The sequence below is a fragment of the Erigeron canadensis genome, chromosome 9, assembly GCF_010389155.1.
Source record: "Erigeron canadensis isolate Cc75 chromosome 9, C_canadensis_v1, whole genome shotgun sequence".
NCBI classification, from domain to species: domain Eukaryota; kingdom Viridiplantae; phylum Streptophyta; class Magnoliopsida; order Asterales; family Asteraceae; genus Erigeron; species Erigeron canadensis.
Window position 1 is genome coordinate 26,477,345 of NC_057769.1, and position 15,308 is coordinate 26,492,652.

Below are 15,308 nucleotides of genomic sequence, written 5' to 3' on the forward strand. Positions count from 1 at the left end.
AAACAAAATAAAAATTGTAGATGAGTGATAGATGAGTGCTGAGTTAATAAAAAAGTGGATTATTGTATGAGTGAGGAGTAAATGAGGTGTCATAAAGGGATTGCTTAGAACTAAATAGTGAGTGGTGGGTTGAGTGGTCAGGTGCTAACACCATGATCTATACACCATGATCTATACTGAATATAGATGCTGAATAAAACAATTCTTTTGAAACTAGCATGAATAGATAAACAAACGTCAACTGATCAAACTATTAACACTTAACCACATAATCATAAGGTTACAAACTTGCAACCAACCAGTATAGACTTTGGATGAGTAAATAACCTTTAGCTTGAAGCTGTGTGTGACTCAAAAATTTGGCTTCCATACAGGAAAACGAGTAGATACAAATAGGAATTTGATATTCCTTCCCATTTAGAAGCATCGGTAGTATTTACCCTAAAAATATACTTCAATTTTCTGATCACTAAATCCTTGATGAAAACACCAAGGCAGTTAATTGACGTAAAATTCGCTTTCTACCTTGGTAGTGATTTAGATACACAATGTACATGTATTTAACTACAGCACCTCTTTTTCAAGTTTCAATACAGCCATGAATGCTTCTTGAGGCACATCGACTTTTCCAATTGCTTTCATTCTTTTCTTTCCGGCAGCCTAACAACAGGAAACATCAGTTAATGATAAGTTAAGGAACAATGTACAGATATCTGAACTTGGCGGGCATTCTTTCCAGCCATAGTATCAGTTGGCGAATTTGCGACAACGGAAGAAAAAAATATTAACCTGTTTCTTTAGCAATTTTTTCTTCCTTGAGATGTCACCACCTAAATAAAATTAAATTTTGTCAGAAGTTAGTAATTACTCATTACTGTAAATAACTTGTAATTAAAACACCACCTACAAAATCATTGACTTGTTAAACAACCAACTTTGTTACCGGGAAATAAAAGGTGCAAGATCAGGAAAACAATCTATGGACACTGTAATTGCTATTCATTATACACATAGTAATGTAAAAAATGGGACTGAAGTTCCTTGAGCATCAATAAATACTCAGCAATAATACTGGGTAGATAGCTCTAAATGGTCACCTACCATAGCATTTAGCCAGGACATCCTTCCTAATTGCTGACAAACTTTCACTAGCAATCACCTTGGTACCTATACATGCCTGTCAAAACAATTGTATAACATGAGTTTCATTAAATATGCATTATGCATTGCACAAAAAACCTGCTTACAATCTGTATAGATAGAACAGATATGCAGGCCACTAGTTGAGATCATAGAGAAACCTAGAGTTACTCAAGATGAATCTTATTACAAATGACTATAATTTGAACAGTAATGAAATTAGAACATAGACAGCTTGGGCCAGTGTATACATCGACCACCTAAGCAAAGATTTTCACTGATCAACCCAACCACATAAATCCTACGTGTTATTTCTTATAGATAATTATATGAGATAGTAACACAGGTTCATAATACTTGATCATTATCAGAGATGAGAGATGTGGTTGATGGCTATCATGAAAAGCTAGACAAATGTGTGGCGGCACTAAGAGACGGTGAATACTACGATGTTAGTTTCCTTTGATGGAGGCATGAGAATGAGATATTAATCTATTTTTCTAGTTTCATGCATAAAAACCTCAAGAGGTTCATTGAAAAATAGATTTTTGATATCTAGATAATACAAGGGAAAATGAGGCAATGGCCAGATGGCAACTGAGCTTTAATGATTCGGAAAAATGTCATCTATACCGGAAAAAAAAGATAACGCTTTCCCTATTCAGGTTACCTGAAGAAGGCGAGTTTTTATTTTAAACCAAATGTACCAGGCTAACCAGGGTATCGCGTAACCGTTTCCGAACCTTTCCTTGGCCACCTCCAAGATTGTGCCTAGTAGGATTTGAACCCAAGACCTCTTGTAAAGAGGTCCACGATGTTAACCACTGTGCCACCTTGGAGGTGGTTTACCCACATAGCCGAATGCTTTATCATAATCCTTGCTATACATGATAACCTTTTGACATCTTCACATTAGCAAGTAAGCCACCCAGGTCTAAGTTGACAAATTACACACATGTAGAACCATCAGTATTCTTACCCATAGGAAGGTCAGCTAAGTTTTATTTTACTTTAGAGCATAGATTTCTTCATGCGTTGGATACTTGCATCGTAGACGAGGTAGTGCTTCAATACTGCTGAGGAATATGATAACTGTCTACGTCTAAGATCTAGGGAAAACGACAAGAGAAAAGTTCCTTGTGACAAAGATTGGGAGAAAAAGTTGGTTCAACAACTGGCATAAGATAAGTACGCTTGTCTTTTCAGCAAGAAAGGAATACTTGATAGTAGGAGGCATGCTAGATGCAGAACCAGAATAGAAGTCGGGAGGTATGAGCGTGTCTGTTTATTCGTTCATATACCTGAAGAAGAAATCTGTCTTACAATACAGCATTATCTAGTTGTCTTCCTCATTATTATGTTCATATGCACTGTCCGAATAACTCTATTGAAACTTTTCTTGTAATTTACTGTTTTCCATCCTTGTTAAAGTTAAAGAATTTCAAGCTGAGGAAAACATGGCCACTGGTCAAATAGAGGTAATTCACCAACAGAGGGTGAATTGAAAAAACAAAAGACATGGGTATCTCTGAAGTCACAGAATCTTAGACAGACTGAAGAACAAGGTTTCTAAGGCAAGAAAACTGCTTCCAGTTCTTAGAAACCAAAGATTAGGGCATACGAATTAGTGGCGGCAAGTGGCACCAATGGCAGTCAGTGATGATGTAAGCTAGGACCTGCTTAGTGGCAGATAGAGTTGCTAAATGTCTTGTGACGACTAGCATTTTGCTGTTCAACTGAAGGCAGCCAAAGTTTGTGATGGTACAAGAAAAGCTTTGTATAAATAGATAATTCATAGATTTATACACAAGGATCCTAGGACTAAACAATAAAAAAACCAAGAAACCTTACATGGATATAAGATAAATAACCCTAAAACTTTAACAAATAAGTAACAACAGCACGCTCATGCATGAGTATGCATCTGAGTAACTGACACATGTGTAGTTGATATGTAGCCAGAAAAGCAGTTTATCAATTTACATATAAATCTACCCTTTTTTTTTTAAATCACAATTAAGAAAATCAATATTAGAGGTAAATACTAGCCATGAATGCTTAAGAATTAGTTAATCAACTTAATATTATTTTACATAAGCAGCCAACTCAAAGTCCTATTACTGATATCCAGCTGCAATAACAACTCTTACCTGGATGGGTACTTTAAACATTTGCCTAGGTATAAGTTCCTTAAGCTTCTGAGTCAAAGCCCTTCCAACGGAATATGCCTAAGAGAGAAAAAAGTTCATATCATTATAACGTGTCACTGAAACGGCAAAATAAAACAAAATTGTTAAGGTGCAGATTCAAGTGAAATTTATACTCAACCATTAAAGAAAACTAAAAGATTTCAAATTCTCTAAATTCTTATAAGTAATGTAAATATCCTTGCTAGATACAATGTGCATGTACCAATATAAGTGATACACACTAAACTTGCAAATTTTTAGAATGGAGCATCAAAAAACTATATAACTTAAATCATGATAAACAAAAGCAATTTGAGTGCAATGGCAGCCTTAACATATCTACTGCAACCTACGCAAATGTATTGGAGACATTAATTTGTTTCATATTCTTGAAAGAATGACTAAAAGGAAAGATTAGAAAACTACCTTATCTTTGTGGACAATTGTAGACAAAGGCTCCACACCATCACCATTTATCAACACATCAAGCTTTATCAAATCACTTTCTTTATACCTGCAGTACCACTCACATTAGATATATCAATATCATTTTACAGGTCAAATTTCTTAATCATTCAATCCCTACCAAAATAAGAAACCTCACCACTGACAAAGAAGTAGCAGACAAGTCTTATACAAAATGAATTACTAAATTACTCATCTAAAGCTTTACCCAATAAAAGAATACTCCATACTAGCATAGCCCTTGCTCCTTGATTTTAGCTGATCAAAAAAATCCCCTACCATCTGGAAAAGGATATATCACAGTTAGTTTCTTGAAAAAAACTCAAAAGGCATGATGAAATAAAAGCAGACTCTAGATTTCGAAATCGTTCAAACAGGGAGTCTTAAACTTATTTCATGGACCAACCTCTGCCAGTGGCATCTCATAGATGAGTGAAGCTCTAGTTTCGTTAATAAACTTCATTTCCTTAAAATCTCCCCGTCGATCTTGAGAAAGTTCCATAAGTGAGCCAATATAGTCCTTTGGGGTGAGCATCTCAATCTGGAAAGAATATAAAGCAACAAAATTAGTACACACCACATAAAGTGCACGATATTTTACAGATACTAATCATAGAATACTGACAAACCTTCACAATCGGCTCTTCAATTGACTTCCTCTTGCCTTGTTCAGGAAGTGCTGATGGGTTCGAGCATTCAACCTAAACATGTGAATCGATAGAGTAGATCACATTATAATAATGATGCTATAAAGCGTTTCAAAGACATAACTCTGTTCTTTTATCCCCATAAAAGATAAGCACAATGTCTCTTCATCCAGCATTTATATTTAGCTTACAAATATCAGATTATCAGAATATATGTAACACCCCAATATTTTAAGGTAATAAAAAATTAACCCTTATCAAAGTTTTGACATTAAATTAATTTCCTAGTATTTTGTTTTGAGATAAGAGGTTAATTTAGTTGGAACCTTAGTGGCTAGCGGGTATGATACCCACTAAAATTAAATAAAAACGTGGCAAGTGTGTAAGGTGTCCAGCCACTTTGTGTTGATGATTCATAGCTTCACTATCTCCTCCCTCTCTAAATCCTTCCTTTCTCAAATCCTCTCATAATCTTCCAATCTACAAAATTGATCTAAGAAATTCATCCTCCTAAATCCAATCAACTAATCCAAATAATAAAGAAGCAAATTGAAGGCTTATAGTGACTTGGTGGTGGCCGAAATCTATAAGAAGAAAGGAGGAGAAATTAGAATTTCAATTGTTTTATGTTCTTTTAAGGTAAGAAATCCTCCCAAATATTTAATTTAATTTAGGGTTCTTATAATATTGAAATTAGGGTTCTTTCCATTTGAAATTGGGAATTTGAAAAAATTGGGATTTTTGTAAGTTTGGGAATTTGTTAGAACCCTAATGAGATTGTATTGAGAAAATTGGGAAGATGGAATTAGGATTTTGATGGTGAACCCATATTGGTGAAAGTATTATTTTAGAGTGTTTGGCTAAACTTTTATATTGTAAGAATTATGGGAATTTTATGGAAAATGATCTTGAAAGCCAAACACCATATATGATTGTTGAATTTTGAGTTTGGTTAGTTTTGTGAATGAAATGAGTTAAGAAAAACTCATAGTGACTTACTTAATGTATAGGTAGAGAAGATTGACCTAGTGAGCCAAATAGTCAAGTGTGCTTTTGTCAAGGACCAAGGTGAGTGTATATGTATATGATCATAGTTATGTTATATAGAGGTCATAGGTGGGTAAATTCCTATGATCCAAATGTTTGTTGATTTTGTGTAAGACTAGTAGATGTGTAATTACCTACTAGCATGTACTGTATGTAAGACTAGTAGATGATGAGATACCTACTAGCATACATCCTTGGCCAAGTAGAATTAGCATGATCATGAATTGTTATGTTGTTGTTTTGACTATTGCAAGAATGGCTCAAAGTTGCTTGTATGCACTTAAAAAATTATATAGCTAGATTATGATCATACATGTATACATTCACTAAGCATGAAGCTTATGTTTTAGTTGTTTACTCTTTTTATAGGAGAAACAAGTAACAAAGGAAAGGACTTGATCAAGTTAGGGTAAAGTTTGAAGATTTTGTTGATTGCCATTACTAGGTTGGCAACTTAGATAATTATGGGTAGGAATATCCCTTTGCAATTCATGGCTCAATGATACTTTGGTTTTGTTATAAATGTGTTTTGATGATGTAAAATCTGCAAATATATTACTTGAGTCATGGAAATGTCCAATTGTAAATGTTTTTGCAAAGTAGGGTTACATGTTGGAAAAATTGACCCATTTGGGGTAAGGTCAAGTTGTACAATGTAACTAAAACTAAATTTTGATGCACATGATGTTGAAATGCATTTTGAAAGATGTTTAAGCAGGTTTTAGAAGTTGGTTATGAGTAGAAAGGTGTTACTAACTGAATTTAGTGTCAAAAAGTAATGATGAAAATCTGGGTTGGACTCCCACTGCGGCTCAGTGGAGCTTGTACACTCCCACTGCAGCTCAGTGGGAAATCTCTGGAAAAATTTTGTTTCTTATCTCGCAGTGAGACATGAACCCTCCCACTGCGGCCCAGTGAAAAATTTATGAAATTTTGTTTAAAAAAATATATATATATTTATCTATATCACTTTTATGAATATTTGAAATTGTGGTTTGGTTGTTACAATATAGCAGCAAGAGAAATAAGAATTTATTGGAGAAATAAGAAAACATAACGAAAACTTACAATTTCACCATTGACGCAGTGTACTCGATATACAACACTTGGTGCAGTAGTTATTAGGGTCAGATTGTATTCCCGTTCAAGTCTTTCCTGTGCAATAAAAAAAAATGTCATTTACATGAAAACATAACTTGTCATACTAGGTAATAAAAATTCTGGATGAAAGACATCTACGGTACCTGAACAATCTCCATATGAAGAAGACCCAGAAACCCACATCTAAAGCCAAATCCCATGGCACTTGATGTCTCTGGCTCAAACTGAAAAAAATGTAAGAAAGAAACAATGTCCACAGTAAGTAATAACTACGTTTGAAATTTTAAATGTATCTGAGATGCCTATTGACATTTTGAGATAATCACCACAATTCATATACAATATTAGGTCCAAAGTCCAAACGACAAAACAAAATAGGCCTAAAAAGGAAACAAATCCAGAAATTGAAAGACACAAAAAATTCCACTCATTCCTGTCCTTTGCTTCAGGACCTGTCACTGAGTGTGGTCATTACTCCAGGCTCTCGGAATCGAAGCGTACACCTACTAATTATAACAGTGTGCCAGGGTTTAGCATTTAGAACTCAAAGCATTCTAATTAATAGCCTGTACTGTTCTTAATTACAAGTTGCATTTTTCTATACTATTGTATATTGCACCCACCACCCCTACTTTCAAGATTCAATACTACCAATCACATTGTGTTACCTTACCTGCTATTTCATGTCAAATAAGAATGTAAAACACCGCCTTCTTTTTCCAACCCAATAATAATGTGACACACCGTCACCATTTATCAACACATCAAGCAAAGAACTTAACCTTTAATGCAGCATCATTTAGCTGTAGTTTCTCCAGTGCATCACGTAAATCTGGAAATCTGCAACAATCAATAATGCCAATCAATGCCTGTTATGGAATGATAAAAAGTGTCATAGCAATGTAGTTCTTGAAGTGAGTAACATGAAAGAAAAGAATTGTACTGGTCAGAATCAATTGGAAACAAGCCACAGAACACCATTGGAGTGGCCTCTTTATAACCAGGCAACGACTGCTCTGCTTTTCTACTATAGTGGGTAATGGTATCACCCACCCTAGCATCTGCTACTGACCTTATTGAAGCTGAAATGTATCCCACCTGGAAACAATCAAGTTAACCCAAAGACAAAAGTTTCAATTCAAAAAGTAAGCCATTAATAAAGCTGCAAGGAATTTCTGTCCTAAAATAAGGGTTTAGTCAGAGAGAAAGAATAAATTACTGGAACAGTATTACCAGGCAAAACAGACTGGTAATTTTAAACCACAATATTATTATTATCTAGAGTACGGACTTATAATAGTAAAATGTATTCCTACCTCACCAGCATACAGTTCATCGACTTGCAACTGATTAGGAGATAAAACACCAACTTCATCAGCATAATAATCCTGCATCATGATATTATAGAAAAGAAATATTAAAACTGAAGGACAATATTTGAGGTTCCTAGCTAAATTACATCTTCTGCAAAAATATGAAAATATAACCATTGGAAGTTTTCACTCAATAGGATTAAATTGCACCAGACCAATTTCACAAAATGCATATCAACAAGCTTGAAAATTTGTTTTACCTTCCCACTAGCCATAAAAAGAATCCTATCACCTTTCTTTACAGTTCCATCAATGACACGAAAATAAACAATAACACCTCTGTATGCATCATAGTAACTGCAAAATTCATAGATATGAACGGTTACTTACACAAAACAATTATCAAAAACATGAATCTCATGCTCCTATTAGAGTAAAATATTGATCAAAATATCAAACCTTAAAGATAAATGTTAAGAATGTTTAGTTAATTTACAATTTATCAGTCATATTAATGGCCTGCTATTAATTATTTTTGTATATAGCATAATGCTGTAAGAACTTAACATAATAAAGCAACCTTTTGGTTTCAAGTTATTTCCAAGATGATTACGACGGTGTTAAATATTTTTGGGCTTACTTACAAGTGGTAAGCACTTTTTTAAAGTCTGAATTGATATCAGCTTATTGGCTTATTATCTTGCGTTTATTTGAATTAAGCGCTTTTTGATAAAGAAATTGGTAAACGCTTCTACACTATAAGCATAAGCTAAAGATATGCCATCCAAAGTTCCAAACACCTCCTACCTATGCCATAAAATATTTCAACTCTAACAACATTGTATACCTATCAAATATAAGCGCTCTTAAAGGTCTTCCAGCAGAATCAGGTGGTGGGGGAATCCTTTGAACAATTGCATTCAGTATTTCATTGATACCAATTCCTTCCTGTAGAAAACACACAATATCCCCATCACTGGTTGCCATTTAAAAAAAGTTCACAAAGCCTTACTTGGTTTCAAATGTTCAAGTAATATTAGCTAATAATTTTCTGGTATGCATATTCGAGGAAATTTTTTGAAGTTTTAGCATGGGCACATGACTTTGAGTGGATGAATCATAACTGTCAGAGGACTTCTAAAATAGTAGAGAATATGCAACCTTTTTTCTTCAAAGAATAATATAAAAAGCACACTGTAGAATAGAGTTAGCTCGTTCACCATTTATCTCAAGCGTTTTTCAAAAGATAGATATATAAACTAACCTTTGCTGAGCAGTAAATAGCATTGCTGCAATCCAAACCGATAATCTATCAAATAAATACAATGAATTAAAAAGTAAGCCAAACTAGCTCCATAGAAAGAATGCAACAATTTAATGAAGATGAAACTCCAAAGCAAGATTGACTCCATAATTACAAGGCATAAAATTCAAGAATGCAACTACGAATTTCAAGTATAGAAAAATAATATAAACAGTACAATACTATCGGAAGAAATGTTTATCTTTAATTATTAAAAAATGATTTCCTACATAATGAATGATAAATCGGCCTAGTTTGACGGTTCAAATCAGAATAAGTAACAATATAATTAACAAAAATGATGTAGCTTGATCTACAAACTTTGGTCACTGTTTATTTGACTTGGTTTAGTTTTGCAGTGTCTTTTTTAACCTTTGATTTATATTCTTTGCTAGTTCTATCATCCAGCTACACTCGTATAGAAACTATTCACTTTTCTGTTGCCTTTACTCTTGTCATCAATTCATACAAAACTGATGTTTTAATACAACCTACCAGCTTGAAATAACATGGTATGCAAGCCAAATGTTCAGCACATGAATGTCGATTATCTTTCCTTTCTTGAAAGGCTTCAGCACATTTTAATTAGGTATGCATGCTCACCGGAGTACATGCTATAGTTAAAAATAACTACAGGAAAGAATGCCCTAAAGAAAAATCCCAACAGCTTCGGATAGAAACATATTTGCCTCCACTGAACTAACCTCTTCAATCTCCTGAACAACACGACTTGGTTCAGCACCTGGAAGATCAATCTTATTTAACACCTGCGGTTGTGAAAGTTGTGTCAGATAATATTGAAAAGCAGTTAAAATACCAAGTTATTTTCAGACAAACAACATGTTCCAATCAACTTACAGGAATCACTTCAAGGTTGTTTTCCAAGGCCAAATAAACATTAGCCAGTGTCTGAGCTTCCACTCCCTACAATATAAGGCTCTTTATTAAGTCAAACTGCCACCAGAGGACAGAGGCAGAAGTACTATAAAATATCACAATTTCCTTAATCAAATTTAGAAGGCTGGAAGCAAAATCAGTAAATATGACGCATGTAAGAAAATTCAAATATGTTTTAACAGTGATGATCTTGGATGACATAGAAGTAGTAAGAACCAAGGTAATAAGAAGATGCATCATTAGGTCAATGCAGATCATTGTGTCAAAACAATTCAGCTAGAACAACAAAAATAATACCCAATCCGATTAAAGGCGGGTACTGGGGAGGTGAGATGTAGACATTCATACCTCTACCCGAAGGTAGAGAGACTACTTCCAGGAAAACCTTCGGCAAAACAATTCAACGAGAACCACTACTTAGTAAACAATATATGAAAAACATACCTGTGAGGCATCTACTACAAGGAGAGCACCCTCACATGCAGCAAGAGATCGAGAAACCTGCAATCAGGAAAAGGGGAAGAGAGACCATGACGCCTTGTCAGATAGATTATATACTATAGCACATAAAATATGAAATGATAGTTTCTTGATATTTCCAAAACCAGCATACATCCAATAAATAGAATGCCAGCCAACACGAATGTGTCAAGTGTTGCATAAAACTAAGTGAATTCGATTGAATGTCATGTCATACGGTCATACCTCATAGGAGAAATCAACATGACCTGGAGTATCTATAAGATTAAGGCAATAAGGTTCGCCTTCATACGCAAACCGCATTCTAGCCGCCTGATAAAAAAAATGAGCAATAATAATTTAGCAGATAACACAGGAATGCCAAAGGACTGCCAACAAAAGATTTAGTATCATGCTGCTTTTGCTTTTACACCCTGCATACATGTACTATATATCACCATCACGCCATGTTATACTTGTATTGAAAATTAGATGTAAGATGGATCATCCCAAAGCCGATTTTCGTGTTCCAAACCACTATCAACTTATTGCTTTTGATCTTTTTATATTATGAGAAAATATGATGAAACTGATGTTGATATATACTGTAACACTTAACAGAGATAAAAAAAAAAAAAAAAAATTTAAAAATCACCTTAAAAGTGTAGCCCTCCAAGTGGCCTCATTCGTAATTGAAATACTAGTAGCCATACTTGTTTAATATATAAACCTTAAGAATCTTTACTACTTTCAGGCATCAACAAGTAGTTCTAAAAAGATATTATAGCTCCATATTATTTTCTGATTCAGCTCAGCTTATATGAATTATTCTATGATTGAAAAAGGGAAAAAGCTGTATCACAATAACATGTAGGCACATCCACCAAGAAAATTCCTAATCGGTTTCTTAATATAAAGAGTGTCAACCTGCTGACAGCAGTAACGAATCAAGTGGCATGTCCTATAGCAGAAAAAGGAACGCAAACCTTATTACATTTCCCTTCTTTTTAAGTAAAGCTACACTAAATCTACCATAATTTCAGCTTAAGATAATGCACCTGTAATTTGATAGTGATGCCCCTTTCCCTCTCAAGATCCATATTATCCAGAAACTGCTCCTTCATTTCACGTGTTTGCACCGTACCGGTCACTTGCAGCAACTTATCTGCTAATGTTGATTTTCCATGATCAATATGTGCAATGATAGAGAAATTCCTAATCTTTTCTATAGGTACCTGCAATTCCATAAAAATCACATATTTTAAATCAAAGATAACTAGAACACTATCCTTCCCTAAGTTAACCAGTGTAACATGTCCATCCAAACTAACGAAGTAGATAGAAGTACTTCAAGCCTTAAACTTCCTTCATGACCTATCAAAGCAAGAATACCAAAAAGAGCGCGACAGTTGACTCAAACAATATACGCAAGCTTAAATGGCATTATGGCAATACCATAAAAATCAAACATCAAACTCAAGACCTAAAAGCATGTAAATTACTATGATGATAACCAAGCCTACACTTATATTGGTTAACTTGTTCAGAAGAATATGTATTTTATTTGAGAGGTTATCTTAAAGATGGCACACCATCTCGCTTCCCCTCTTGCACACCACCACGGCCACTGCTGTCCCGCCAAATCTGAATTCTTTTTTATTAAAAGAAATCAAAATATTACACAAAACTATCCGCCACTTCCGTCACATAAAGTGCGAACTATACTAGTACACTTTAAAATAGATTCATTGTGAGCTTGAAAAATCCACTGCGAAACTAAATGTAGCTCCTGGAGTCAAACTGTGCAACATATAACCGAAACTATAGCAACTATATATCTAGTAAGTATTAGATTTATATATCAAACTTAGAAAACTATATCCGAAACTACAACCTCATACGAATTTTGACCCCCAAAACGACCGTGGAATCAAGTCTATCAGGTGCTGAACGTTACACAATGGAGAACATAAGTCCATTAAAATCGTTTCGTAAGTACTCGAAGTTCGACATCATTTTATCGACTAAAGAAGGGAAATGAGATGATAATGGAGATACATATACAATAATAATAAATCTCAGTCTTATAAAACGACAGCGTATTGCAATTCTTAAAAATCAAAAATACTTATATAAAATGATGAACAATACCTTCAATAAACGGTCTCGGCCGGCAAGAGCAGTTGCGTCGGAATCAGAAACAACGTCAACGGCTTTACTATACACTCGATACCTCCGCCGGAAAAATTTATTGTTGGAAGAGATAAATGAGTGTGGAGTGTAGAATGTTCGGTTAGAAAGTGGAATTGGAAGATGAAGTTGGTTGTGTTTGTGGTGGTAAATAGTGGTTCCGGCGTACGGTGGTGGTGGTTTAGTGGATAAGAAGAATTTGAGGTTCGTAGCCATACCGTCACGGCGGCGAGGTGGAGGTGGTGGTGGTGTTGGGTTGGGAGAGTGTTTTGGTTGATGTTTTTAAACCACAGGTTCTTCTTCGACTTACCCGCTATATATATATATATCTTTTCCATTTAATTTCAACTCAGAAAATTTTGGACCCTACGCGGGGCCGCAATTAATAGAAATAATTTTGTCATTAATATGTTTATTTAAAAGTATGCAAGAAAATAAAATGTAACCCGTAGTAGAAACCTGAACGGGATATGATATGACAAAAATATTAATATATTAATTCAGATATCAGCTGGATGCGATATAGCAAAATGCAAGTAGTGGTACGGGGTGTATCACAATAAGGTTGAATGACAATTAAAAAGTGTGAAAAAATCTGAAAAGGAAAAACAAAACTAAAAAAGAAAAAGACGTGACAAAATCCGAACAGGATGCAATGTGGCAAAATCCAAACTATAGGAAACGTGCGATGTGTCACTTTATAACCGATGCGACGTGTCAAGTTTTAATAAGCATGGTGACTATTGATAACCATGCCAAAAAAAAAACCAAAGAAAAAACTCAAAATGGGATCCGTAATGTCAGAATCTAAATAGTGATGCGAGGTATATGATGAACCAATAAAAGAGATCATATAAGCAAAAAAAAGGTATCAAAAAACCAACAAAAACCAAAAGATAAATAACCTTAACGGAAATAAAAATAACAAAGGAAAAATTAAATATTGTGTAAAAGTTTCCAATATATTAATTCAGAACACAAAAGCCAAAAAACTATGATGAACACCAAGGAAAAACCCCAAACAGGATCCAAAATGGCAAACTCTAAATAGTGATGGGGGTATATGATGAACCAATAGAAAGAAAACACAAAAGCAAAAAAACTATGTAATAAACCAATAAAAACCGAAAGAAAAATAACCTTAACGGGATCCGATATAGCAAAATTCGAAAAAATGCGTGGTATAGGTGGACCAATAGAAAGAAAACACAAAAGTAAAAAGAACTATGTAGGAAACCAAAAAAAACCGAACAAAAAATAACCTTAACGGAATCCGATATGGCAAAGTCTGGGAAAAACGCGGGATACAGGCAAGACCAATAGAACAGCGCCACGTGGCACGTGACACTGTTCATTGGCTTTGGCATTAATGAGATTACAATTTCTTATTATTAATAGGACTTTCCATGATAAGGCGACAATAAAGGTAACAATAGTGGTGTGATGGCGGTGACAGATTGTGGTGACGATTATTGGTGGTGGCGGCAACAATTAATGTAACTTATTGATGTAAATGGGGTATTGTAGTATTTTAGAATTTAAGATTATGCGGAAAAGCACGATGGGATAACGAATATAAAGCGAAAGCTCTCGGTTTCATGTGGGGATTGGAAAGCGAATCCTTTGGCTTATAAATGAGCCAACTTGTGCGTTTTGCTTGTTGATTGACACGACAGGTTTTACTCTTAGTTGGTTTCTTTAGAACTTTGTAATTGTTGTTTTTTATAAAGTTTTGGTATCGTTGTTATGCTAGTTCCTTGTCAAGTTCTTTGTATCTTGGTACTTTCGCCTACTAGCGTCTTGCTGGTTAGTTGAATTATAATAATGTATTTGTTGTGTAACACCCCAAAGATTTTAAGGTAAAAAAAATTAACCCCTTTTCATAGTTTTGACATTAAATTAATTTTCTAGTATTTTATTTTTGGATATGGGGTTAATTTAGTTGGAACTTTAATGATAGCAGGTAAAATACCCACAAATTTAGAAGTGGGTCGTGGCACCCAAAGAGAGTGCCAGCCACATACATTTTTCCTTACTCATAGTTCCACTATTTTCTTCTTCTTTCCTCATGCAATTCCATCTCTTTCTTTCAAAATCAAAAAGCTTAACTCTCTCTAATTCTTCAAGGGAAATCATTATACTAAACATCACCATCATATAATTTTCATTCAAGAATCAAAAAGTTAGGGTTTGAGTGGAGAAGGGTGGTGGTGGCCGAAATTTTAAGGGAAAAAGAGAAGAAGGAGAATTTCCAATTCAAGGCTTGAATTTAACTTATCTTGTTGAGGTATTGATATCCCCTAGTTTAGTATTCATCTTCCTTTTTAATTTAGGGTTCATGGAGTGAACCAATTTGGGGTTTTTTGCTAGGAAATGAATTATGGTTAATTTTCCCCCAATTCCTTAGTTAACCTAGTTGTCATTGAGTTATATAATGTGTTTGATTTTGAAATATATGAGTTCAATGTGATAAATTGAGTTTGTAAGAAAAGATGAATTTTGCTAGTTATTGAAATGTGGATGAAAATGGTAGGATTAATGTTGTTGTTATAGGTGA

The 15,308-nt window shown here is 34.4% G+C and overlaps 1 protein-coding gene across 1 annotated transcript; it reads right to left on the minus strand.

Annotated features, from left to right (window-relative positions):
* Positions 1 to 347: 347 nt before the first annotated feature.
* Positions 348 to 12,967, minus strand: LOC122583433 (translation factor GUF1 homolog, chloroplastic). The gene is made up of 22 exons (XM_043755836.1): positions 12,713 to 12,967; positions 11,620 to 11,796; positions 10,808 to 10,894; positions 10,547 to 10,603; positions 10,064 to 10,129; positions 9,910 to 9,972; positions 9,167 to 9,211; positions 8,750 to 8,850; positions 8,163 to 8,259; positions 7,906 to 7,977; positions 7,533 to 7,687; positions 7,372 to 7,429; positions 6,733 to 6,813; positions 6,557 to 6,643; positions 4,424 to 4,495; positions 4,201 to 4,335; positions 4,003 to 4,076; positions 3,756 to 3,843; positions 3,291 to 3,368; positions 1,102 to 1,177; positions 790 to 830; positions 348 to 660 (listed from the first exon to the last, which is right to left on the minus strand). Exons 1-22 carry the CDS (start codon positions 12,965 to 12,967, stop codon positions 565 to 567), a joined length of 2,061 nt encoding a protein of 686 aa, XP_043611771.1. The 3' UTR covers positions 348 to 564.
* Between the last annotated feature and the right edge of the window lie 2,341 nt (positions 12,968 to 15,308).

Coding starts and splice junctions, on each gene's coding strand:
- LOC122583433 (XM_043755836.1), bottom strand. CDS start 12,967: ATGGCTACGAACCTCAAATTCTTCTTATCCACTAAACCACCACCACCG. Junction 11,797..12,712: donor GCCGAGACCGTTTATTGAAG/GTATTGTTCATC, acceptor ATGGAATTGCAG/GTACCTATAGAAAAGATTAG. Junction 10,604..10,807: donor ATGTTGATTTCTCCTATGAG/GTATGACCGTAT, acceptor TCCTGATTGCAG/GTTTCTCGATCTCTTGCTGC.